General features: G+C 40.8%; 1 protein-coding gene across 1 annotated transcript in view; it reads left to right on the top strand.

Annotated features, from left to right (window-relative positions):
* The window catches only part of LOC140226539 (26S proteasome non-ATPase regulatory subunit 2-like), a 57,954-nt gene extending 30,621 nt beyond the window's left edge, over nucleotides 1-27,333 (top strand). The window contains exons 9-20 of the mRNA XM_072306989.1: nucleotides 1,652-1,804; nucleotides 2,792-2,898; nucleotides 5,778-5,905; nucleotides 10,927-11,014; nucleotides 13,872-14,034; nucleotides 16,246-16,347; nucleotides 17,241-17,476; nucleotides 18,398-18,566; nucleotides 19,559-19,780; nucleotides 22,592-22,710; nucleotides 23,913-24,027; nucleotides 25,009-27,333. Coding sequence (XP_072163090.1) covers nucleotides 1,652-1,804; nucleotides 2,792-2,898; nucleotides 5,778-5,905; nucleotides 10,927-11,014; nucleotides 13,872-14,034; nucleotides 16,246-16,347; nucleotides 17,241-17,476; nucleotides 18,398-18,566; nucleotides 19,559-19,780; nucleotides 22,592-22,710; nucleotides 23,913-24,027; nucleotides 25,009-25,076 — 1,670 coding nt within the window. The 3' untranslated portion in view covers nucleotides 25,077-27,333. The remainder of the gene's footprint in view (nucleotides 1-1,651; nucleotides 1,805-2,791; nucleotides 2,899-5,777; nucleotides 5,906-10,926; nucleotides 11,015-13,871; nucleotides 14,035-16,245; nucleotides 16,348-17,240; nucleotides 17,477-18,397; nucleotides 18,567-19,558; nucleotides 19,781-22,591; nucleotides 22,711-23,912; nucleotides 24,028-25,008) is intronic.
* The last annotated feature ends 423 nt before the right edge of the window (nucleotides 27,334-27,756 follow it).

The raw sequence follows: 27,756 nt of genomic DNA, 5'->3' as shown, positions 1-27,756 counted from the left end.
TCAGTCAAAAACACTTATAGAAATATATAATTTAGTTGAGTATGATGCATCTGATCTTAGGGGTACTAATCATGTCACAAATTTGGTGTCCTAAAATGGCCAATTTTTAAGGCATATTGTTTAAAATATACATGAAAAATGTAAGGTTTCATATGATTTTATCTCCACTGTCTCTCATATATGTGGGCTACATATCCTGAAAGTTTTAAGTCTTAATTATGTTTAATTTTTGAATTAGGGCTAATCAAACTTAATCACCTTAAATCTCTGCAGTATTGTAAAAATACACATATTTTGTGAAGAAAGTTCATCAAAACTTACAAACATTTCTATATACATTCTTGCCACACACTCTATATGTTATTACATCAGCTCTTATACTTTTAGATTTGTGTTTATAGATAAAAAATACAGAAGACTGCAACAAAAAGGCTTAAGTGTGGCTGACACACAGAACTACTGAGTAGTTGAGTTTCGTGCATTATTAAAATTGTAGATAACTGTTGACTTCCAAATTTCTCAGCAGTGGCCTAAACAAGTCCCCTGAGGTTCATATTTAATGTTTTTCTGCATTTTGAGAGGTCTGTAAAAGGTATCCCCTACCTTTAAGGTACATTTCTAGAGTTTAGGCTGAACGTATGTAACATGGACGGACAAAAATGTAACGTCCACGTCTGTCCACATGTTACATACGTTAGTTTTTTCTACAAGTGTACTATAGTGCACAGTTAAAATAAATTTTGGGGGTGATATTGTATCTTCTTATCCATATCAGTTGTTTTAGTAAAGAAAAGCTCATTTACCATATAAGGTATTTAATTTGACTGTCATGCATTAGTACACAAATGTCTGTCCACCTGTTACATACGTTCACTATTTCTATGTTTTTTTTAATAAATCTTTAAAGATAGCTTGCTTGGAGCAAAATCTGGACAAAGTTATCTCTCTTAGGTGAGCTTTATACAGTGCTAAAGTGTTTGGTGGGTTATTCACATTGGAAACATACGATTACCTAGTGTCTTTGAAATGTACCCCATTACTGTGGATATGCCCATTTATGCATGTTCAACCTAACAGTGATTCTCTTTGGAACTGTGAGGTCAAAGGTCAAAGGCCAGGTTTAGATAATGCTATTTTCCCATTTGATACTGAAATTATACTTTTTCTCAATACCTTGAAAAATTACTCAATGCATAAACTTATAAAAGGGTCAAAAGTCAAGTAAAAATCATCAGTTCCCCAAATACCTGCACTCTGACATTTTAATCATTCATCCAATTGAACCTAGTTCTAGGAAAGTGAACATTCAGCACATTTGTGTCAAACCTGTCATTTTAATATTTTGCCAATTGTTTGAAACTGTCATCACACATTGTCAAGACATTGTACTAGAGACCTACTAGGAGAACCATGCATTATGGCGGAGGCATATCAGTCGCCGTAGCGATATATCTAGTTTGTTTTATTATTCAACTTACATGTAAAGTATTTTTTTGCTGTGTTTGAGCATGATGTGTAGGGCGTTTTCTATTATTGTTATTATTATTATTGTCATTATTATTATATTATTATTATTATTATTATCATTATTAATTATTATTATTATTATTATTAATGTTTTTAATTCAATACTTTTATTTCTTTCAAACAGGGCCGTCATTTGCACCCAGCGGGTCACAGGTAGACTCGGCGAGGCAGAACCTGGCGGCGTCCTTCGTCAACGGGCTGGTCAATGCCGCGTTCGGCCAGGACAAGCTGCTGACTGAGGACGGGAACAAGTGGATCTACAAAAACAAGGAGCACGGTGAGATTTGGTGACCTATATAAACCCATTAGGCCAAATTCACAAAGGAAGTTTAAATCTAATCCACTGAAATAAAGTGAGCATGAAATAGGGATACCTTTCACATACATGTGCAACTTGGCGCATGTTCATATTTGGAGGTCTATTGGTGTGTAATGCAATCTTCGACGCACATTAACTCATTATATTGTATAATCCATGGACTAGATTCCAAGTACCATTGTGAATTCGGGCAATAGTGTCCTGGGGGAATTGAACTACTGCAAAATGATCGGCTTGTCAATCATTAAATTGGCAACTCTGAATTTCACTGCAAATGTTTTGCTCAAGAAAAATTGTTTGGCACAGGTTGAACTCATTTATCTTACAAAAGCGTGGATATAATTTTATTAAATGTTTACAATTTGAGTGAAAAACACAAGCTTTTATCTGCCAAAATTTGGTACCAATTCACGATTCAATTTTGATGTAGACTCAAGCAGTAATGAACTACTTAATTTTTGCACCAAATCAGACGATCATGTTTGGCCAGCAAAATATTTTTTCTGATTTTGAATGATAAGAACTGTGATACAAAGATAAAGCACCTGACCGCACATATAGATATTATTTTGTTCTTAGATCTCTTGTTAGTGACTGCATTTGTCACAAAGACACCACAGGCATGTGAATACTACAGGTGTGGAAAAACAGGAAGAAGAGAAAAACATTGTTTGACTGTACCGTTTTTATAAACATTGTAGAAGCAAGCTTGCATTATTAGCATGCTGTAAATCTGTGATGCTAGTAGCCTATTAGGTAAAAAACTTCAGAGAGAAAAAAAAAAATGTTTTACTGCACGTGCGTGAGACAGCTGTTCCCATTGTCAGTCAGGGACGAGGTGGTGTATCATAAACTTTTGATAGCATTGCAGATCTAATAATGCATGATATTGTAATATGATCAGGAATAATAAGAAGTAGCCACTGTGCTCTGTCTGTATGGCAGGAATGCTGAGTACCACAGCATCCCTGGGCCTGGTCCTCCTCTGGGACGTTGACGGAGGACTCACACAGATCGACAAGTATCTCTACTCATCGGAAGACTACATCAAGGTATCTTTTCCTTTCCTATTATGATACCATACTTGCCAACTAGTAAGATTTTATCAGATTCAGTAAGATTTTTGACGTTAAAAATAGCAAAATCAGATTTTTGTCCCCGCCGAACGAGTTCGAGCAGGGGACTATGAAACGGGCTCCGTACGTGTGTGTGTCTGTGTGTCCGTGTGTCCGTCCGTGCGTCCGTCCGTGCGTCCGTGTGTGATCAAAATGTTCAAAATGCTACTCCTTCGCCATTTCTAACCTGATTTTGATTCTGTTTGCTTTATATGATAGCACTACATGAGAGCTTTGAAACTTCTATACAGAATTTCAGTTGTGACCTTTGACCTTGACCTTTGACCTATATTGTACATTTTGCTTCAAAATGCTACTCCTTCGCCATTTCTAACCCGATTTTGATTCCGTTTGCTTTATATGATGGCACTAGGTGAGGGCTTCAAAACTTCTACACAGAATTTTGACCTTTGACTTCTTTGACCTTTGACCTTGATTTTTGACCTATATTGTACATTGCCTACAAAATGCTACTCCTTCGCCATTTCTAACCCGATTTCGATTCCGTTTGCTTTATGTGATGGCACTAGGTGAGGGCTTCAAAACTTCTACACAGAATTTTGACCTTTGACTTCTTTGACCTTTGACCTTGATTTTTGACCTATATTGTACATTTTGCTACAAAATGCTACTCCTTCGCCATTTGTAACTCGATTTCAATTCCGTTTGCTTTAAGTGATGGCACTAGGTGAGGGCTTCAAAACTTCTACACAGAATTTTGACCTTTGACTTCTTTGACCTCTGACCTTGATTTTTGACCTGTATTGTACATATTACTACCAAATGCTACTCCTTCGCCATTTCTAACCCGATTTCGATTCCGTTTGCTTTATGTGATGGCACTAGGTGAGGGCTTCAAAACTTCTACACAGAATTATGACCTTTGACTTCTTTGACCTTTGACCTTGAGTTTTTACCTACATTGTACATTGGCTACAAAATGCTACTCCTTCCCCATTTCTAACCCGATTTCGATTCCGTTTGCCTTATGTGATGGCACTAGGTGAGGGCTTCAAAATTTTGACCTTTGACTTCTTTGACCTTTGACCTTGATCTTTTTACCTATATTGTACATTGTGCTACTAAATGCTACTTCCGGCGGGGACATATATTACGCACCGCGTAATTTCTACTTTTCCTTGTTTGTCAGAGAAATCAGATTAAAAAAAAATATTTAGACATACCTTTCATGTGTATTTTCTGAAGATTTGACCGAAAGTAAGATTTTTAACTTCAGTTTGCATATAAAATAAGATTTTTGCAATCCACGAGTAAGATAATTCATCTTGAAATGTTGGCAGGTATGTGATACCTTTATCTTCCACCCTCGTTCATTCTCTTGCTCTATCCTTCTTGGTGTCATTTTGAATGGCATGCTTTAAAGACTATATTAGCGGAGACTCCAACCCAAAGCACCTCTGATCTGGAGATTCTCCCGCCCGAAACCCCTAACAAATGGGAGACTCCAAGTTGATGTGTGCGAAGCGCGAAGTTCCTAGGGTTCTAGATGCTCTCTGGTGCTATCTAAGGCTCATTATTTCCAACATACAATAACAATATGTAAGAAATCCTTTCCAACGGGAGACATAGAGCCAGGGCGGGAGAAATTAAATCTCAAGCGGGAGAACGGGAGATTTTGCAAAAACATTTTCGATGGGAGAGTTGGAGTCTCTGTATTAGGTAACTTTTCCTTTCCTATATCTTCCTCCATCGTACCTTCCCCTGCTCTATCTTTCTTGACATCATTTTGAATGGCAAACTTCTAAAGACTACATCAAGGTATCCTTTCCTTTCCTTTATCTTCCTCCATCATACCTTCCCCTGCTCTATCCTTCATGGCGTCATTTTGAATGGCATACTATAAAGACTGCTTCAAGGTATCCCTCCCTTTCTTTTATCTTCCTCCATCATTTGTTCTTCATCTCTTTCCTTTTCAGCATCGTCTTGATGGTATATTTAAGAAAACAATTAGCGTTGGAGATTCATGGGTGGCCCAATTCATTCGCTGCCCTCCGGGATACATTTGAAAAGCACGTTTGTAGCACCGGTCAGCGAATACGTGTACGTGCATTGAAGCGTAGGCTCATTGTCATTGGTTGTCTCCATTTTGCACTTTTTTTTTTTTTTTTTTGTCCATGGCCTAAATTGGAACCATTAATTTGGGCTACCTATTGGCAAGGTTGTACAACAAAGTTGTTTAAGGAAAACTCGAACACCTTGACCTGCTTTTGACTTACCCTACTTGCAATTAGTTTACTTGTTCTTGCAGCTACTTTAGAAGCTTTGGTCACCTATTAGTTGGTAAGGTCATAAAATAAAGTTAAAGTGAAAACTACAACACTGAATTCCATCAGACTAATATCTTGACCTGCCATTAGTGTACTTGTTCTCGAATCTGTTTTAGACACTTCGGCCACCAATTACTCATTAACATGAAATAGATTGGTTGAGTGAGTGCCCGTCATGTTAGGCAAAACCCGGCTGACAGTGAACAGTGCCATAGATAAAGAGAGTCTGGCCAACTTAGTTTTCGACTTGTTAGCTTTGAAGCCCGTGATTGGTCATTGACTAATCTTGTGATGTACATCTTACATGTGTACATGCCGCCATGTTGTTACCAGACAGAGCACATACAATGTGCCCTTTGTTAACTACCCTCTACTTTGCTTGCTTTAATTACGTATAATGTCTGAGCGTACATGGTAACCCTCCAATGCCTAATACGCTGGGTGACGACATGGCCCCAATTGCCAGCAGTTGGCCAGACTCTCTTTACTTCTGATAGTGACTGGATGGTGTTTTTCTTTTCTCTCCAGTCTGGCGCCCTCTTGGCTTGCGGCATCGTGAACTCCGGCGTGAGGAACGAGTGTGACCCGGCCCTTGCCCTCCTCTCCGACTACATCCTACACAACAACAACGCCATGAGGATAGGTGCTATATTTGGGTAAGGCATTGAAATCGCGAATAGCGCTTCCTCCGGTGTAGACACGGATGACAACGCTGGGTATGCATGGTGGTAATGCAATGATGTGGCTTTTGGTGTTGGTGTCCCAGTGGTAGTGTCTGTGTTTGTGTAGGTGTATGTTAAACTAGAAAAGCACTCAGAGAATGCAGAGCGGAACTTCAAGCTGGCTTATTGTTTAGTTTCATATTCAGCGACACCAAACGAACATCTTCCCATCAACTCCCCTCACCGTTTGACATGCTTTTATTGAGATTGCAAAAACAGTGTCTACTGTTGTCTTCTCAGGAGAATGCTATGAGCACATGAGAATGAAAATCATATTTAATATAAATGGCTCTTGCCTTTCATGGCAATAAATAGTGGTCACAGCATTTGATAGCTCTTCAAATGTGAATTAGAAAGTGTCAGTCTCCAGTGCGCTGAACAGTCTTCTACAGAGTCGTGCTGCACATGAAGCTTGGATTGCTCTTAGTATCCATGCAGGAAGTCATACCTACGGCGAATTCTTAGTTATTCATTGGAGCGAGGTATCAGTCCAGTTCATCATCAAAGCACAGTATGCAGAATACGTCTTGAAAACATAACACCCATATGAGGTCGAAATGTGGTACGTATGCAGAATTGATGTACGTCCAACCATCAGATTGTCAGATAGAATTCAGGGGATATGCAAAGTTACTTCAGAGTTTCCAGAAAGAATCACTGTTATGAATATCAACAAGTTTTCCCCCCATACTTGCTGATAAACCACTCAAACATATTAATTTCTCTGACGATGCAAGCAGAAAGGAAACTCCTGAAAGCACATTCCCACGTGAGGTCGAAACGCAGTACGCAGAATTTGTGACCATCCGTCAGATCATCATGTAAACTTCCAAGGTTACGCAAGGTCATTTCAGGGCTTCAAGAAGGAATCATTGTTAAAAAATATCAACAAGTTTTCCACCAATACCTTTTCATGCATCACTCAGATTCATCAATTAAAAAAAAAAAAAAAGTATAGCATGTGAAGTCGAAGTGGGCTAAGAAGAATTTGTGGCCAGCCATAAGAGTATCAGATAAACTTCAGTGGGTATGCCAAGTCACTGCAGAGTTTCGAGAAGGAATCGCAGTTCTAAATATCAAGAAGTTTGCCACCCACACTTGGTGAGGCACCTTTCAGATTCATCTATTTCACTACCAATGCACACGGAAGCGAAGGTCTACTCTTGATTACATATTTCCACATGAGGTCGAGATAAGGTATGCAGAAATTGTGGCCAGGCGGTAGAGCATCCAAGAAACTTGAAGGGATGAGCAAAGTAACTTCAGAGTTTTGAGAAGGAATCACCTTTATCAATATAAACAATTTTCTACCAATACTTGTTGATACAGCACTCGAGTTAATTCATTTCAAGGACAGTGCGTATGGAAGGGATGGCCTTAAAAACACTTTCCCATGTGAGGTATGTCTACTACACTGAGTACGTGATCACAGGAAAATTTGAGACAAATTTTTCCCGAGTCAGGAACTACCTTCCGTCATGTCTTACTTTGTGAGATGCTTCACGAATACTGTGACTTTCCCCAGGCCAAAGGAAGCAGTCTGTGCGAAGAAATTGAACGTTACTATAAAAAGAAGTGATTGTCACTTGTGTGAAGGAGAATAACAAAACAAAACTTCTTTCTCAGAGATTGGGGTTTGATCTGCGGCTCAAGGGAAGCCAAGCAGGTACCCAGTGATGCCCTGGACAACCAGGCCCGTACTTCATCGATCCAGGAGAAGGGAGTGAACAGAAAAATTTATACAAAATGGATTATGAAGGAGCTTCCAATATTGGAATCGCCACACATCAATTGTGTCTTGTGCCCTGCTGTGGAGAAAAACAGTATTGTTTTTGAAAATGATGTTCTTTTGAGAACGGAGGAGTGGAAAATGAAAGAATTACCGCACATGAATGACACGGGCCCTGCTGTGGAGAAGAACGACTCTGATTTTCAAGTTGACATTCTTTTGAGAGCGGAGGAATGGAAAATGAAAGAACTACCGCACATCAGTGACATGTACCCTGCTGTGGAGAAGAACAAATCTGATTTTCACGATGACGTTCTTTTGAGAACGGAGGAATGGAAAATGAAAGAACTACCGCACATCAATGACATGTACCCTGCTGTGGAGAAGAACAAATCTGATTTTCAAGTTGACGTTCTTTTGAGAACGGAGGAATGGAAAACGAAAGAACTGCCGCACATCAATGACACGGGCCCTGCTGTGGAGAAGAACGACTCTGATTTTCAAGTTGACATTCTTTTGAGAGCGGAGGAATGGAAAATGAAAGAACTACCGCACATCAGTGACATGTGCCCTGCTGTGGAGAAGAACAAATCTGATTTTCACGATGACGTTCTTTTGAGAACGGAGGAATGGAAAATGAAAGAACTACCGCACATCAATGACATGTACCCTGCTGTGGAGAAGAACAAATCTGATTTTCAAGTTGACGTTCTTTTGAGAACGGAGGAATGGAAAATGAAAGAACTACCGCACATCAATGACATGTACCCTGCTGTGGAGAAGAACAAATCTGATTTTCAAGTTGATGTTCTTTTGAGAACGGAGGAATGGAAAATGAAAGAACTACCGCACATCAATGACATGGACCCTGCTGTGGAGAAGAACGATTCTGACTTTCAAGTTGAAGTTCTTTTGAGAGCGGAGGAATGGAAAATGAAAGAACTACCGCACATCAGTGACATGTGCCCTGCTGTGGAGAAGAACGACTCTGATTTTCAAGTTCACGTTCTTTTGAGAACGGAGGAATGGAAAATGAAAGAACTACCGCACATCAATGACATGGACCCTGCTGTGGAGAAGAACGATTCTGACTTTCAAGTTGACGTTCTTTTGAGAGCGGAGGAATGGAAAGTGAAAGAACTACCGCACATCAAAGACATGGACCCTGCTGTGCAGAAGAACGACTCTGATTTTCAAGTTGTCGTTCTTTTGAGAACGGAGGAATGGAAAATGAAAGAACTACCGCACATCAGTGACATGTGCCCTGCTGTGGAGAAGAACGAATCTGATTTTCACGGTGACGTTATTTTTGAGAACGGAGGAATGGAAAATGAAAGAACTGCCGCACGTCAATGACATGTACCCTGCTGTGGAGAAGAACGACTCTGATTTTCAAGTTGACGTTCTTTTGAGAACGGAGGAATGGAAAATGAAAGAACTACCGCACATCAGTGACATGTGCCCTGCTGTGGAGAAGAACAAATCTGATTTTCACGGTGACGTTCTTTTGAGAACGGAGGAATGGAAAATGAAAGAACTGCCGCACATCAATGACATGTACCCTGCTGTGGAGAAGAACGACTCTGATTTTCAAGTTGACATTCTTTTGAGAACGGAGGAATGGAAAATGAAAGAACTACCGCACATCAGTGACATGTGCCCTGCTGTGGAGAAGAACAAATCTGATTTTCACGGTGACGTTCTTTTGAGAACGGAGGAATGGAAAATGAAAGAACTGCCGCACATCAATGACATGTACCCTGCTGTGGAGAAGAACGACTCTGATTTTCAAGTTGACGTTCTTTCGAGAGCGGAGGAATGGAAAATGAAAGAACTACCGCACATCAAAGACATGGACCCTGCTGTGGAAAAGAACGACTCTGATTTTGAAGGTGACATTCTTTTGAGAATGAAAGAGTTGAAAAAGAAAGAACTGCTGCACGTAAAAAAACATCTGCCCTTCTTTGGAGAAGAACAAGAGTGGTTTTCAAAGTGATGTTCTTTTTAGAACAGAGGGTTGTCAAATGAAAGGACCAGCTCTAGTCACTAACATCTGCTGTGTTGTGGAGACGAACAAGACTGGTTTTCAAGGTGACGTTCTTTTGAGAACGGGGGATTGTCCAGTGTATCCTGGAGGCATCCAGCCTTCAAGTCAGACACGCTTAACCAGGGGCATACAAAATACCTTGAGAGTGTGGGAAAATCTACATGGGAGAAACAGGTGAAGAACTCAAAGAACATGAAATACGTATTCTACCGTCTCAACGTATGTAGCTTGTGACAGCACAGACAAATGATTCAAAAGTGCAGATGCCACCACAGTCAAGGATCGTCCAGGGAGGCATCTATGTGGAGATTGACCCCTGACCTCACCCAGCCTTCTCAGAGCAACTGAGCTGACAGTGCTGGAAACGAAGCGCACGTGGAATTGTCATCGCAGTAAGGTTGGACGAGGCACGCAAGTATCTAGACATACCATCTCAAAAGCCATTTGATTTGATGCTTCCATGGCATATGACGCATTAAGTCTTATCAGTAGACTAGACTGTCTAACTATGTGTCATGTAACATCATGAGGATATCTTCATATTAAAGGTGTATACTGTCCACCCCCCTGACAGCTCTCCCAATCCAGTTTGGCAAAGTGCTTTTATAGTTCATGAGCAGTGAAGGCCAGCTGTAAGTGCAGAAGATTCCAGATGGTCATGTGTGAGATTATTTTACCCATGACAGATACAGCATGTAAGGGACAGTAATATTGAGGATGAATGACAGGATTTGTTAAAATGGAGAGGGATTTGTAATCCTTTGTTTTTCAAAATGATGATGGTTATTTCAGTGTGTGTGGTATTTTTTGTGTGTGTGTGTGTGTTTGTCTGTTTGGAGATGTCTGTTTTATCTGACTTCAATATTGAAGTTGGAAAATTTACACACAGTAAATGTACTTGAAAAGAGCTTGTGATCATGTGTTTAAAAGATATTAACCCGTATGGCATTATGCACTACCAACAAGTTGCTCCACTGATATTTGCAATTTTATCAGAGTTTGGAGTTTGTGTGTGTGTGGGTGTCCACAGTCTTACATTCAATTATGGTTATAAATACACTTTTGCTAGCATTTGTACTGCCTTGTATGGCAGACCTACATTATGCAACACAAAATGCTACTGCGCGGCATATTATTCACATTTGCCTCTACCGTCCTCTAAATTCTTACCTCAAACAGGCTTGGCTTGGCCTATGCGGGCTCGAATCGTGAAGATGTCATCCAGCTTCTTCTACCAGCTCTGGCAGACTCGAAGTCCAGCATGGAGGTAGGTCGCTGAACTCATACCAGCTTTACCTGTACGTACATGTACAGGGGCGGATCCAGGAATTCCGTAAACAGGGGGCACCTTTCCAAAACTTAAAAGGGAGGGGGGGGGGGGGGCACATGCAACTCTCGCCCATTTTTTCCTTTTATTTCTTTTGTTTTAAGAAAAAAAATAAGGGGGGCGTGTGCTCGGTGCTCTCCCCCCTGGATCCGCCCCTGCATGTAGGTTCACAAAAGCCCCAGTCAGTCTATGCGAAACTATGTTTAGTTTACTTCCAGTTAACTGTCTTGAGTTTCAGCATGTGATCATGCTGCTGATAAAATTTTGCCTGGTTTGAATGATATGAAACTACATGTAACCTGTAGTTTTGGCCTCTAAGAGGCATGCTCCACACAGGCAAAATAGTGCACCCTCAAACGTTACAAAAAAAAATATGCAAAAATGCAACAGCAAGCAACATAATGTGCAATGTGCGTAGACAGCACAAAATGGATTAGATCATGTGGCAAACCCTTGCTTGGAGTTCCAGCCCTGTGTTACCACACTACACAAAATTATGCATAGTTTTTGCAAGAATCTAAAAACTTCCCAAGTGCCTGCTGGTAAATTTTGCGGGAAGTTTAGCTGGTAAGTTTTGTGGGAAGTTTAGCTGGTAAGTTTTGATAGAAGTTTAGCTGGTAAGTTTTGTGGGAAGTTTAGCTGGTAAGTTTTGTGAGAAGTTTAGCTGGTAAGTTTTGTGGGAAGTTTAGCTGGTAAGTTTTGTGGGAAGTTTAGCTGGTAAGTTTTGTGAGAAGTTAAGTTTTGTGAGAAGTTAAGCTGGTAAGTTTTATAGGAAGTTTAGTTGGTAAGTTTTATCGGAGGTTCAGCTGGTAAGTTTTATTGGAGGTTTAGCTGGTAAGTTTTGTGAGAAGTGTAGCTGGTAAGTTTTGTGAGAAGTGTAGCTGGTATAAAGTTTTGTGGGATGTTCGTGGTCAGACTGCCCAAAGTATGTGAAACAAATTTCCAATTAGTGTAAAAGTAGTTTCTTTCGCGGTGGTTTTATTTTCGCGCTTTGAGGTTGAACCGCAAATTTAACATCACGCGAAAATGTTTTCAACTCGCCGCTTGTTACAACGCTGTTGCGCACATGCACACACAAAGATTCCGCGCATTGAGTGTAATGATGGTCAACACACACACAGCGATACTGCGCAATGTAGGTACAAGCATGTTATAAAGTACTCGAGAGAAGGGATTTCAGGTAAGCCTGCCTTTAATTCTAATTTCTAATTAATAAATGTGACCGTGCACCTCAAAACGAACATAAAGTCGCACACACTGATTTTGCGTGAGGACTGAAAATAAGTGAAATGGGTCAACTTAGCCGAACTTGACTTTTTCATATTTTCTGAAAGAGCGGGTCTTCTTTTACATTATGCTAAAATTTGGTATCATAAAACGGGCAGGAAAGTGTGTTTTTTTAGCAGTTTATCTCAAACATTTTTGGTAGAATAGTGTGATTAGGTGTGTCTTTAGAATCCCTTTTTCATTTCTGAAAAACCTTGTCCACACTCTTCACTTTCAACTCTAATAACTTTTGAAAGGATAGTGCTACTGCTTTGAAAGTTGGCATTAATTATGGACAGAATGTGTTAATGAGGCATGCTTAATTTCACTTTAATCTGATAATCCCTTCATTGTTGTTACTCTGGTGGTTTACTTCCTGTTTTTTGTCCCGTTCATCGCACAGCAAGCACGGTTTGGTAAAGATTAAGCACTTGAATAGACACTGTACTTCAGAGCCTCTTTTCTCAGTTCACACTTTTCCTGAGTTTGTGCTTTCTTTCCAATATTTAGATAGGTTATAGGAGAGTCCATTTGATTTGAGTTATACATCATTTTAAGGCTTAAAGTCTGCTCTTTCAGAATATGGTCTTAACTGAAAATTAATGTCTGGCGACTTTTTGTTTGTTTTGAGGTGCAGGGTCACAAATAAAAGAATAATTGGATTATAGTTTGGGTTTTCATGTGCAAAATAAAACAGTTTTTGCGAACTGTGAATTCAGATTTTGCCGACTGCGAATTTAAACACACGAGAAAAAGTCGGCATTGATGGAAACCGCGAAAGTATCTGTACGCGGAAGAAACCACTTTCACAGTAGTGAAACTATGCATATAGTTTTACTTAGTATGGCTCGGGTTGAAGACCCCTCTCATTTCAAACAGTGACTTGTAACAAAAACTGTTGAGAAACAAGAGCCTTCTTCTTTTTGCTAAATGTCAGATTTAGCTTTCATGCATATATTTAAAAGTTACCTGCACCCAACTTGAAAGTACAAGGTTTCTGCTCATATCATCAGAAACTAGTGGGATGATGTAATAGTGTTCATGCTATGTAGATGCAGATTTTTTTTCTTGCTTGATAACTTTTAAGGGCCTATTCTACTACCAACCAAACCTATTGTATGCAAAGTAAAACCAATCACACTAAAACCAACGCCAAACCTTTTCAAGCCCTGCTCCATTTTACCCCCACTCAATCCCACACCCAACACAACTTGAAACCCAACCCCCAACCCAACTCCAACCTAGCCCTCAACACAATCACCATCATAATATCCCCCAACCCAACCTTAAACCAAAAACCAATCCCCAACCGATTCATAAAGCATAACCAATCCCCAACCAAATCCAACCCAACCCAACCCAACCCAACTTAATCCTCTATCAAACCTAACCCTAACTCATTCCTACCCAACTTAAAGCCAAGAATCTAACCCCAACCAAATCACCAACCCAACCCAACCCAACCCAGCCTGACCCCAACCGTGTTTCAATGCTTAACCCCGTGACTACCGATGTCTAACCATTCCTGTAGGTGGTGGGGGTGACTGCCTTATCCCTGGGCCTGATCGCAGTAGGCACCTGTAACGGCGAGGTGACGAGTACCATTCTCCAGACGCTGATGGAGAAAACCAAGCTGGAGCTAAAGGACAACTTCTCTCGCTACTTGGCCCTGGGCCTGGCTCTCACATACCTGGGTAAGTCCAGTACTGTAAAACATGATATATTCACGGCACAAAATTTTCGCGAATTGGAGTCGACAGCCTTTTTGATGGCATGACATTTTCATGAATTGCCACTGGAATCCAATGCATATAGTGTAGACAAGAAATTTGGTGTGCATTTTTAGCTCACCTGAGCCAAAGGCTCAAGTGAGCTATTGCGATCGCCCTTCGTCCGGCGTCCGTCGTGCGTCGTGCGTCGAAAAAACCCCAGGACCAATTTTCTCAAACTTGGCAGGTAGCATCCCTAGGGGGTTAGGAACTCAATTTGTTAAAATGGGCACCATGCCCCACGCAGGGGGCCCCCAGGGGTCCCAAACCCCCAAAATTAAGGAATCTGTAAAAATCTTCTTCTCTAGAACCAGAAGTGATAGAGCTAAGTTAATACTATGAGTTAGTACATTGATGACTGTAGTTTCAAGTTTGTTCACGGCAGGATCAGGGGTGCCCCCCTTGGGACCCGGGGGTGGGGAGGGGTTCTAATGGGGCCTAAATTGTACATTTTCATCTTCTTCTTGAGAACCCCATGACCCATTTTCACCAAACTTGGCAGGTAGCATCCCTAGGGGGTTCGGAACTCAATTTGTTAAAATGGGCACCATGCCCCACCCAGGGGGCCCCCAGGGGGGCAAAACCCCCCAAAATTAAGGAATCTTTAAAAATGTTCTTCTCTAGAACCAGAAGTGATGGAGCTAAGTTAATACTATGAGTTAGTACATTGATGACTGCAGTTTCAAGTTTGTTCATGGCAGAATCAGGGGTGCCCCCCTTGGGACCCAGGGGAGGGGGGTGAGGAGGGGTCCTAATGGGGCCTAAATTGTACATCTTTATCTTCTTCTTTAGAACCCCATGACCCATTTTCACCAAACTTGGCAGGTAGCATCCCTAAGGGGTTAGGATCTCAATTTGTTAAAATGGGCACCATACCCCACCCAGGGGGCCCCCAGGGGGCCCAAACCCCCAAAATGAAGGAATCTTTAAAAATCTTCTCTAGAATCAGAAGTTATAGAGCTAAGATAATACTATGAGTGAGTACATTAATGACTGTAGTTTTGAGTTTGTTCATAGGAGATCCAGGGGTGCCCCTCTTGGGGGCAGGGGTGGGGGGGGGGGTGGTTGGGAAGGTCCAAATGGGGGCCTGAATTGTACATTTTCATCTTCTTCCTGAAAACCTCATGATGGATTTTCGTCAAACCCTAGGGGGTCAGGATCTAAATTTATCGAAATGGGCACCATGCCCCACCCAAAGGGCCCCAGGGTGCCCCAATCCCCAATAATTAAGGAATCTTGAAAAAATTGGGCCCTTATTGTACATTTTCATCTTCTACTTGAGAATGCCTGGTCAATTTTTGGTAGAGCTGTGAATAATTTAGAGTAGTGACTGCGTGAAAGGTGAACTTGCGATACTCAGGTGAGCGCTAGACCCATGGGTCTCTTGTAATTTTGCGAATCTTGGCACTCGCGAAATTCGCAAAATCAAAATACATGTGAACATTCCTCGTTTTACAGTAATTTGGTTCACTAGGCTACACCATAAACCTTGGAGTATTTTGTGGTATGGAATTTCCAGAGCCCATCTCAATTGTGCTTCGACACCCTTGCAAAATGGAGATTGCGCAGATATTTTCTTTTGCCCCGACCCTAAAGGGTCCTGCGGGCATTATATTTTCACATTGTCCATCTGTTCAGTTTAAAACAGCTTAATTATCTTCCCGAGTGTTCTGTGAAATCTTGTATGAATGTTGGACACTCTGAATTACTTGATAGAGGGGGAGGGGGATGAGATGGCTCAGTCGGTAATGTATCTGCCTTCTAATTGCATGGCTCAGGTTTGGGCATCGGCTTAAATTCCAGTTAATCTTAATGAGCAATAATTTGTGTCATGCTGTCTTCCCCTCTTGTAAGAGGCAAAACACTCTGTTCATCTCTTCGAACGTAAAATGATAGTCCCATATCTGAGAGAGTCACAACCAAAGCACATAAAAGATCTCGCTTCAGGCATTCATCACAAAGTCAGGCAAGGCGCATTTCAAATCTGTACATATGACTGAACCCCATGGAAGACCAGCTGGTACAGCTGAATATAGGCTATCCAGCCATCTTGTCGGATGTAAAATGCAAGGTGAAATGAAGCTACATCGAGAACAAACCTTTGTTTCTTTCCCTCTCTGTGTGTTGCCATGACAGGCAAGCAGGAAGCCGTTGAGGCCACGCTAGCTGCCCTGGACGTCCTCCCAGACCCGTACAAAGAGTTTGCCAAGATCTTGGTCGATGTCATCGCATATGCTGGTGAGTTTCATATATTAAAGTCAAAGACATAAAATTACCATTTTGCAGATGAGACAAAGAACCCAGCAGTAGTGCTTCAAAATAGTTCTAAAATGTGAGTTAAGGATAGAAACAGCCAATGTAAAAATTTGAACCGGTATAAACGATGTTAAGAATTGTTAAATATACAAAATGTGAACAATAGCTATAATAAGAAATGTTTCCAGATTAAACCGTCTACGGTTATGGTTTACTAAGAAAAATGGTGATATCTCCTTTTATTTTAAGCTTTATTGCAGGAATTTTATGTGGTAAAATGTTATGTGATACAACTGACCTACACATGTATGCATCAAAAGTGATATCTTGACCATTTTTTAAATCACTGCTCCCAAAGGTAAACAGAACCTTTAACTTTGGATTAGATCCAGGACATAGCTTCATTGGAAAGGGAGGGTCCACTCCATGTTAAAGGGATGGTATAGTATTGGTGGAGATGAGAATTGAACTTTTAACTTTTTGCGATTAGGGTTGCTCTGTCACTATGTAATCACAGTATTATTTCATGTATATTTCTTGTGCGTATGTTTCCGTTTTAGAGCAGAGCAAAATAATAGCAGTTTGTGCAGTTATTTGGAAATATTTTTTTAAATTGTACCTTTACCATGTAAACTTGAACATTGTATAGATTTTCAGCTTGGAAGCATCGTCAAGACTTTCTGAAGAATTTCATCTTACATTCATGCCTTGCGAGTTTTCCATGCTTTTGCTGCTGTTTAGAAATATGGTGATCATAAAAAGCAACTTGAAAGTATAACTTAATTGCCATTGCTATGCCCTGTTCTGCCTCACCCTACCACACCCCTGCTGAATACATTCCTACCACCCTCCTGTCACACCTGTGTCGCATCCAGGCACCGGCAACGTCCTGAAGGTACAACACCTGCTCCACATCTGCAGCGAGCACATCGAAGAAGAGGAGGAGAAAGTGGAAGAGAAGAAGGAGGACAAGAAGAAGGAAGACAAGAAATCGGAGGACACGCCCGCCGAGCTAGCCGCCCATCAGGCCGTAGCGGTCCTCGGTATCGGCATCATTGCCATGGGAGAGGAAATTGGCTCCGAGATGGCCCTGAGAGCCTTTGGACATCTGGTGAGTCGCACTGCCTAAAAAGGTTTATCCCCCGTGTTGGGCATACTGTACAGTACATTTTTTGTCAGTAATATACCAGTGGCGGATCCAGGGAGGATTGCACCGGGCGCACGCCCCCCCCCCCCCCCCCAATTTTTTGTTGAAACAAAAGAAATAAAAAGAGAAAAAAATGGGGGAGGGGTGTGTGCGCCCCCCTTTCATTTTGTAAACGCACCCCCTCTTAACTGAATTCCTGGATCCATCCCTGTACGTATACCAAGAGGTGTTTATGGAGAGAGTGAGGTTTGGGTAGATGCCTGTATATGTAACTATAGATGCGTAGGAAACAACTTATTCTAATTTCTTGTCAAACAAGGACATTTCATATACAGTCAACCTTGCCTAAGTATCTATTTAGACTGAAGTTAAATAGCTTCGACTTGGAGAAAATTTGACTTAATATGAGGGTTTAAACTCAATGGAATATAAAGAGAAGAGGACTTGAAAAGACCTTCGACTTAGGTGATTATTTGAATTATGCGAGGTCGACTTTAAGCAAGGTTGACTGTAGATTTATTTTATACAGGTTAGCGGGAGACATAACATTTTCTCCTTTTTTTTTTTCTAGTCAGTTTTGCATGTGTTAGTCAATTTGTGAAATCTGTGGAAATCAAAAAATACTTTGGAATATATTGCCCCTACAGCTCTCCAGATCTTCTAGACGCTCACTATACCAGCATGTCAACATGCCTTTAACTTTGTATGTAAATATTTTACCAAATGAATGGAAGAACAAAGTTAACAATATACAAAGAACTCTTAGTTTGTCATTTCTCCCCTCAAACAAACAAACAAACAAATAAACAAACAAACAAACATGAGTTGTACCACTGCAGCATCTTTTAAAAAGCTGTATGTACTGTTGGTATTTTCCTATTGTAGTTGAGGTATGGAGAGCCCGTGATCCGCCGCTCCGTACCGCTGGCCCTGGCCCTGCTCTCGGTCTCCAACCCCCAGCTCCAGATCCTGGACACCCTCAGCAAGTTCTCCCACGACCCCGACAACGAGGTCGCCCACAACGCCATCTATGCCATGGGCATCGTCGGAGCAGGTGAGTTTGGTTCTGTCACTGATAGTGAGCATTCGGGAAATAGATCCAGTCATGAATCCATAAACTTATTTTAAAGGCTTTGTGACATATCTCTCCCATGGTCATATTTTAACAACTTATCTCTCAGAATAATGATTAGGAAAGCTGCAGAGAAATGCCTTCCCCATTTCTACTTTGCTTCTTCTAGAGGATAATATAATAATAATAATAATAATAGCTGGTTTTTATATAGCGCATTTCACATTTGTTAAGTATCTGAATGCGCTTTACAGACTAATATTACCCCGGTCACTGGATACATTATTTCCAACCAGCACTAACAGTGCTCATTAATTCTCCACTCCCTGGGGAGCATTCCATCCAGTCGCAGCCATTTTACAGGCGCGCACATGTATGCTGATCAACCAACATATGCTTTCTCATCCTACCGGGTACCCATTTATACTCCTGGGTGGAGAGCAGCAATGTGGATAAAGTGCCTTGCTGAAGGGCAGACGTGTCGGGCTTGGCATGGGCTCGAACCCACGATAATATACAAACAGTGCTGGAAATATTTTCCATATTTCTACTTTTTCTTCGCTAGAATGGCACCAAAGAAAGGAGAAAACTTTTCTGTGTTTAGTTGTACAGACTTTGTATCAGATCTAATCCCTTCCCGATTCCTACTGTTGTACGGTATTTTCCTCTCAGAATAATACTGGAAAACGAGAAATGTTTGCGTGCATTTTGATTTCGTAAATTTCGCGAGCGCCAAGATTCGCGAAATTGAAATGCATTTGAGCATTTCTTGTCTACACTATATGCATTGAACGCCAGTGGCAGTTCGCGAAAATTTCATACCATGAAAAAGGCAGTCCGCTCTTGACCAATTTGCGAAAATTTCGTGCCGTGAATATATCATGTTTTTAATACAGTACCCCAGAATGTGGGGATATCTTAATAGTCATCATCAACCTCTTCCTCCTCCTCCTCCTCTTCTTCCTCACCTCCAGGCACCAACAACGCCCGTCTGGCCGCCATGCTGCGCCAGCTGGCCCAGTACCACGCCAAGGACCCGTCCAACCTCTTCATGGTGCGGCTGGCCCAGGGCCTGACCCACCTGGCCAAGGGCACCCTGACCCTCTCCCCCTACCACAGTGACCGGCAGCTCCTAAACCAGGTGGCCCTTGGGGGACTTTTGGCCACCACTCTGGCATTCCTTGATGTCAAGAACAGTGAGTTGTTTGCTGCTCCAGCTCCTTTCTGTAAAATAGCATAGTGATGATGTCAGTCTTTTGTTATAGCTTGGGTTGGAGCCAGGTGCGAGCATTAACACTTGGGCCAGAGCCCCGTTTCATAAAGTTGTATGTAAATTTACGCTGACTTTACAAACAACTGGAATATGAAGTGCCAATATGTGTGCCCAATTTTTTATGCCTCCGCCACGAAGTGGTGCCGGAGGCATTATGTTTTCGGGTTGTCCGTCCGTCCGTCCGTCCATCCGTCCTTCCGTCCGTCCGTCCGTCCTTCCGTCCGTCCGTAATTAATTTTGTGGACAAGGTAACTATCAAAACCTGTTGAGGTATCCTAATGAAACTTGGCATGTATGTGTATTAGGGGGTGAAGTTGTGCCTATCAACTTTTGGGTGCACATGCTCAAGGTCAAAGGTCAAAAGGTCAAGGTCAAATACATAAAATTTCACTTTTTCCACCATATCTATTGAATGCCTGAAGATATTTCCTTGAAACTTAGTGTATAAAGATTCTCTGGTGAAAGTTTGCGTCATGAGGTTAAAGGTCAAAGGTCAAAAGGTCAGGGTCAAATACATGAAATTTCACTATTTTCGCCATATCTATTGAATGCCTGAAGATATTTTCTTGAAACTTAGTGTATACATGTATTACCCAATTAAGATTCTCTGGTGAAAGTTTGGGTCATGAGGTCAAAGGTCAAAGGTCAAAGGTCAAAAGGTCAAGTAAAAATATCAAAACTTCTTTTTTTCTCCGTGCCTTGGAAAATTGTTCAAGGTATCTTCATGGAACATAGTATATACATGTACTGACTGGAAGTGATTATCTAGAGAATGTAGGGTTCAAGGGGTCAAAGGTCAGGGGTCAAAGGTCAAGTGCAACACTTCAAAATTTTACTATTTCCCTCATATTTATGCAATGCCAGCAGGGTTATTATTTTTTTACACTTGGTGTATGCATGTGTAACCTAATAGAAATTCTCTGGAAAGTTTTTTTTCTTCTTTTTTTGCCTCAAAGGTCAAAAGGTCAAAGATCAAGTGAAAGTGCTGAACTAACTTTTTCCTCCATATCTCGAAGTGGCTCAAGTTATCTTGAAACTTAGTACATATTATGCATGTTCTACCTGAAAGTGATTATCTTATGAATTTTAGGGTCAAGGGCCAGATGAAAATGGTAACAATTTACTATTCAATTCAGAAATTGCACTTTTTCTCCACACCTGTACCTTGAAAATTACTCAATGCCTAAATGTATGAATGGGTCAAAGTCAAGTTAAAGTCCTTAAATCCCTAGATACATGCTCTCCTATTCATCCAATTAAACTTAGGTCAAGGAAGGTGAACATTCAACACATTTGTGACAAACTTGTCATTTCAATATTTTGCCAATTTTGTGAAAATGTAATCAGACATTGTCCACATGTACTATCTAGACCTATTGGGAAAATCATGCATTATGGCGGAGGCATACCAGTCGCCAAAGCGACGTTTCTAGTCTTTCTTATGTTTTAACTCAGTACGACTAAATCAATATATCATCTACATTGGGGCAGAAATACACTTTCAACTATAAAAAAAAACGTGTCTTCAAAATGTGAAAATAATCATCGTCTGAAAATTTAAACTTTAGTTTTTGAAATTAACAATGAATAGAAAACCCACTGGCTTGCCATATTTAAGTCATGAAACAGGGCCCAGTTGAGGTTGCTTAGAACTAGTTTCCATGACGATGAATAGCTATGACATCACACTTTGCTACCCTATATCTTTCTCACTATTCATCCCTGGTGCTCATCCTGTAGACAAATGGAGTCCGATTTTAGAAACGGCAGTCATTTTTCCTTCAACAAAATTGACAGTGGCTATTAAAATCGACCTCTGCTATTAAAATCAGTGGCCTTCTAGAAGACGATGTAGTGATGACTATAAAAGAGACGATGATAATATTAGTGATGTTAACCATTTTGCAACATTGTGATAATCCTGACAAAGATTTCAAGAAGAGAATATCGGTTCAGGTTTGAGTTTCTTCAGTTTGTCTCCCTCTACAAATGAAAATTTGTTAAGATCGCAACTGCTGATCTGTAAATTAACAAACATGTCGGGAAAAAAGGAACCAGTCGGACTCGAACCTGTCATCTACTGCTTTCCGGGCAGCGACACTACCACCAGGCTACCCCTGGTTACCGGCAGTGACATGACTAACATGGAACAAATGCAAACTGAAGGGAGACAAACTGAAGAAACTCAAACCTGAGCCTTCACCCCTCTGAATAATATCTTTATTTCAGAATATCAGTTATCAATAATGTTCATCATTGTCATCATTACTGTTTCAGATCTCAATAGCAACCAATTATACCACATCCCGTGATAAAATTTAAAAAAAGCCCTTGATATAGCGTATTTCATTAGTATGAAGTTATTGATACGTGTACAGTGAAATCTTTTCAGGGCTAACCTTCTCTCCCACTTCCCCCACCCCAGTAATACAATGATGTGGGAGCCTGTGCTTCCGAAATTATGTTTTGTGGTTTCTCAAAACTCCCTAACTGAGACTAAACTGTCAAGATCCTATGCTCCTGAAGGCTAAGAAGAATTACAGACACTATTGCCTAAACAGTTGCAGAGCTACACGTATGTACCTCTGTGGGCAGCGTGAGTGTTTTGCTGCCGACATTTTATCTTTTTATAGCATAGATCTTACAAGTAGCACCTATTTGAGCTGGACAAGAAATATTTCATGGTGACCTTTGACCCTTGACCTCTGTATACTTCGTATGTATCCTCCTGCAGCCATCCTGAGTAAATCCCACTATCTGCTCTACGGTCTGGTCACTGCCATGAGACCCCGCATGCTGGTCACCTTCGACGAGGAGCTTCGCCCCCTTCCGGTCCAAGTCCGGGTTGGTCAGGTCAGTAGTGTTTTGTTTGCATGAACAGTCTCTCAGAATATGACAACGATTTAACTTCAGATACCGACTTTGTTGCTCTCCTCTGAACTGATTCAAACTTCTTCGCTTCACTCTTTTAAAGTTTGTTCCATATACAAGAGCAATATTCCAAAGAGTGGTCTAACAAGGGCCTTTACAGTAGGACAAACACTTCCCTAGTCAGATGAGTAAAAGTCCTTTTGATCAGACGCAGTACTTTATTTGCCTTTGCAGCTGTTGTAAAACATGTTATATTCGCGGCAGTAAATTTTTGCAAATTAGAGCCGATGGTCTTTTTCGTGGCATTAAATTTTTGCGAATTTCCACTGGCGTTCAATGCATATAGTGTAGACAAGAACTTTCGCGTGCATGTTAATTGCGCAAATCTTGGCGCTCGCTGAATTGTGTAAACATGATGTACTTTCTAACTTATATACTCTGCAATACAAGAGAGTCTTTTTTTTTTTTTACTCCCTCCCATAAATTTAACCCGTTCCTTCCGCAATTCTGTAAATACCTTCAATGTCCCCAAACAAGATTGTTTTAGCCCATCGATAGAGAACGGACAGGTTGGTAATTCACCTGTGTGAAAGCAGTCAAGCGATGCAAGCATCCCCTCCCCACGGTCAACTACATGTGCCCTTGAACAATAGAAATATTGATCTGGTGCGATGTATGAATAGAGCTTGCGCTGAAGAGCTCCCAGACTCTTGTTCTACACAAATCAGGCACCAGAATGCGATGACTGGGGTCAGTGAATACAGATACACGTATCTACTGTGATCAGCTTTGATCACTAATGTACATGTTCATACGAGTTTTGTAGCAGAGCAAGGGCAAACTAAATCAGAACAAAGGTAAAAAATACTGTTATTTATGAGTTGTTCCAACAGAAAGAGAACAAGTGCTGATAGAATAAACTCTAACCTTTTTATCAAACCCATTTTGGGGGACTTTATAACACAAAGAAACATGAATTTAGGCCACGAAAGCACGCACTCTTGTCTTCATCTTGGGAACTTGGTATACCAGGTTCCCGTACGTATATCAGTTGCTCCCACGGGAACCTGGTATACCGGGATCCCATAAGGAACGGGTTTAATAACATACGAGCTATCATACTTGCTTTCACCGCTAACCTGCCTTCTCTCTCTCCTACCACTCCCCCTCCTCCTCCCCTGTAGGCTGTTGATGTCGTGGGGCAAGCCGGCAAGCCCAAGACGATCACAGGGTTCCAGACCCACACCACACCGGTCCTGCTGGCCTACGGTGAAAGGGCTGAGCTGGCTACTGAAGAATGTATCCTTTTCACACACCATCTATAAATTAACTCTGAATTTGACACGATGTAAACTCTCTGTGTGCCACTTAATGCCGAGACCCCAACGCTTGAGCTGTGTAATATAGAAAATATTCCGTTTGTATATGTTTGAATATGACACTTTCAAATTATTGCAGCATATTGCATTTTTATCAGTCGGTTTAATGTGAAATTGAGCATAATATGCAGAGTCTGCCAGGCATCAATTGAATTGGGCATGGTAACGTGAAACACAATCACTTTACAGCTGTAATGCTCTCAGTCAGTTGACACTGATTGTCCAGAAGGAAGCTCTTTTTGGCATTTTTGTTGTTGTTGTTGTTGCCATTTTCCAGTTATGTGTCAAAAATAGAAAGAAACAAAAGAAAATATTAAATTCTCAACCTATTTGTGAAGGGTGTCATTCATTCATGCATGCATGCATACAGATATGTGTACATACCTGCATGCGTTCATGGGCATGATAATTAACATAATTGTCATTGCTGTACCTTTCCTCTTTTCCTATAAATTATGCTACAATTCCTGTGATCCAATTTACATTCCTATATTGTGACTATCCTGGCCAAGCCTTTGGAAAGTTTTCTTGCTTGTTTGGAAGACCTTTTGTAATGACAATACTGGACAGGCTGAACACTTCACCATTGTGAAATTTTTGTCTATTTTATGCAATGTAATACCAACACAAAACTGTAAACAGGATAGTACTTTGCTTTAATATCTTTTTTTCTCTGTTTTTTCATAGTTGTTAGCATCACACTCATGTATTTGGTATCAGGAAAGGTGAAATCATTTAGAATTCGCTGTGCATGGACCAAGTGAGGAACATTACATATATTTGTGTGCATGCCATCCCCTTTTAACAGTGTGTGTAAGATTTGAAAATGTTGATAAACTTGTCTTTCTGTAGTGTAAATCCTAACCAAAGCTTTTCCTTGACACAAGTTTCCCAATCTTAGACCTACCTGCCACACCCATCATGGAGGGTTTCGTCATCCTGAAGAAGAATCCAGACTACGAGCAGTGAGATGCATTTCCCTCAACCCATCCCGGTCGGCCCTCTTAGAAGACTTTCATAGTCCAAGATTGAAACATTTTGAATGCACGGGAAGAGAGACATCTTCATGTACAGACAAAAGGCCTCAACGGTCACTCTCAAATATAGTGGACGATGTCGGAGCATACACCAGTCCTGGTGTATCCCCACCAGGGTTACCACTGTGAAAATTTGTCAATTTCCATCAGGAGTTAATGTTGTACTGTGGAAGCATGTGTAGATAATTTTCCCAATATGCTTAAAAGCAAATTTGATTTAATTAGAAAACCAAGCGACGAGCAAATATGGTTAAACCTGCTATACATTGTAGAAGCCACCTGTCTGTAATGATTACCTGCTGGTGTGTAGCAATCACAAAAAAAAAAAAAAAAAATCCTCCACTGTGGAAATGTGTAGTTAAGAACCTGTGTATAACGACCACTGGCCTCGTGCAACCAGCGGCCACAGATTTGGTTGCTGCTGGACAACTGACAAGTATGCACAGTGACCACCAAGCAATGGTCAGTGGCAGAGTGACCGGTTTACGATAGCATTTGTGGCTGTTGAATCAGAGAGGTGCTGTAGCTGAAACTTGTTTGCAGCTATTAACCCTTTGTAAGCTTTGCGTGCTGATTGGTACAGGAAACTCCAGACTGTTTTACACACTGTCCAAAGTCTCCGCCACAGAAGGTCTTTGATAGCCAAGAAGCGATCGTTTGATGGGGTAGGGTAATTATCTATTAGAAACACAAATTACTTGATATACTGTATACGCCATATATTTTGCGAGTCTAAATTTTCGCGAATCGAGAATTCCTGACGATTTCGCGAGTGGTTGAATTCGCGATCCTGGAGTCCTGTTCTGAACGGAGAATTGTACACGCCGTACGTCACATTCACATCGGGATCAGAGTCAATATTTTTGCCTGTCTTTAATTTCGCGAATAGCACCTGACTCGCAAAATTCGCGAAAATAAAAACCTCGCAAAATATTTGGCTTATACAGTAGATGTATGAATATGTAGTATTGTGGTATCCATATAATAATATTAGACATTAAGATTGTCTATCCCAAAAGTTGCCATGTCAAACCTGTCTCCAACAACCACCTGTCTGTAATGACCAAAGTTTGTGTTTCCCTTGAGTGGTTGTTGTAGACAGGTTTGACTGTCCCTAGATTTCAAGATTTCCTTCAATAGTCTGTGCAGCCCCAGGCAGGAGAGAAAAGGTTTGAAGTTGATGCACTCGGGCCGAGTCTGTTTCTCCTGGTGGAGCAGTGCAAAGGTGTTCATATGTTTTATTTATTGTCGAGCAGAATAAGAAGGGTAGATGTAAGTAATCTGTTTAGGGTTAGAAATGAAACGGAATACTGGCAAACCTGTTATATTGAGATAGTTAGGACGATGATAATTTTTTTATTTGAAAGAAGTCTTGTTAAAAAGAGACTCGTATACAGTTAAAACTAGCCCACATAAAAGTTACAGCTTCCAATGAAGTGAATATAGCCATCCCGATTTTATAAAGATGAGGAAAATGCTGAAGATTATGATTCGGAGTTCTACATCCCTGTGCTCGATTAGTGCTACCACGCTTTTTCCAACCCTGCCGATTTGCCAATCGGAATGAAGAGAGGTACATGTACGTGTAAGTGCAAGTCTCAGGTCACGACAAGCCAACCTTTGAGATTTTCCCTTTGCGTGGGAGTTTGGCTTCGGGAATATGATCAGCTATATGTGGCACCAAGGCTGCCAATTCTCCCTAATTCTACTGGATTCTCCCTGGCAAATTTAATAGTAAATTTAATCATCATGTCCTGTCAACGAGAATGTAAAGGCCTTTCTGAATTAGCAATTGCATTCTCCTGTTGAGGTGTATGCAACACACAAGTGTATTCCCCAAATATTTTTTGGAATATCACACATTTTGTTGTGTAATATGATGACCATTTGCAGCCTTGTGTGGCACATGTGTTGAAAAGGTAAAGACATTAAAAGGTCTATAGAAAAATGTCCAGCATGTTGGATTAAATGTCAAAAAAAAAAAAAGAAAAAAAAAAGAAGAAAAGAGAAAATGAGTTAGTAATGATATTACTTTCTGTGATTTCAGGTTAGAAATGAAAGCTCGTAATATTGATCACTTCAACGTCATGAACTTGTGTGAGTCTTCGTTATTGTAAGTATGAGAGCTGTTAATAACAGCATGTCAGTTAGAAAAGAATAAAATGTTTTTGTTCAATTGTAAAGAGCAAGACTTGCATTCTAATAGTGCCTACGTGTATGTTATGTCAGTTTTTGGTGTGCACTGTTACATAATCTTTTGTCATGCCTGTGCAACAAAGAGTCGCTGGAGGCATAATGTTTAAAGTTGTTATACTTAATGTGTGTGAGTGTGTGTGTGTGTTTTATATTTAAAGTATGGTGAACGAGAAAAAAAGGAGGATATTCATAAACAAGGTGATATATACATTCCTGGAAAGCTTGATTCTCTAGGAATATGAATAATTAACTTTCAGAAGGTAAAAACGTCTCCAGAATGATAGAGAGATGGTGTTTTAAGACTCTTTTCAGACCACCAGAACCTGATCTGACGGCGAAATTTTGTTGACCAAAATTTTGATGTCATGAAATGTGCGCTGTGCTACCACTCCATCCACACAGTGGGCTCCGTCTAT

Source organism: Diadema setosum, chromosome 3, assembly GCF_964275005.1.
Source record: "Diadema setosum chromosome 3, eeDiaSeto1, whole genome shotgun sequence".
NCBI classification, from domain to species: Eukaryota; Metazoa; Echinodermata; class Echinoidea; order Diadematoida; family Diadematidae; genus Diadema; species Diadema setosum.
The sequence above is the reverse complement of the archived record's forward strand: the minus strand, read 5'-3'. Positions and strand labels throughout refer to the sequence as shown.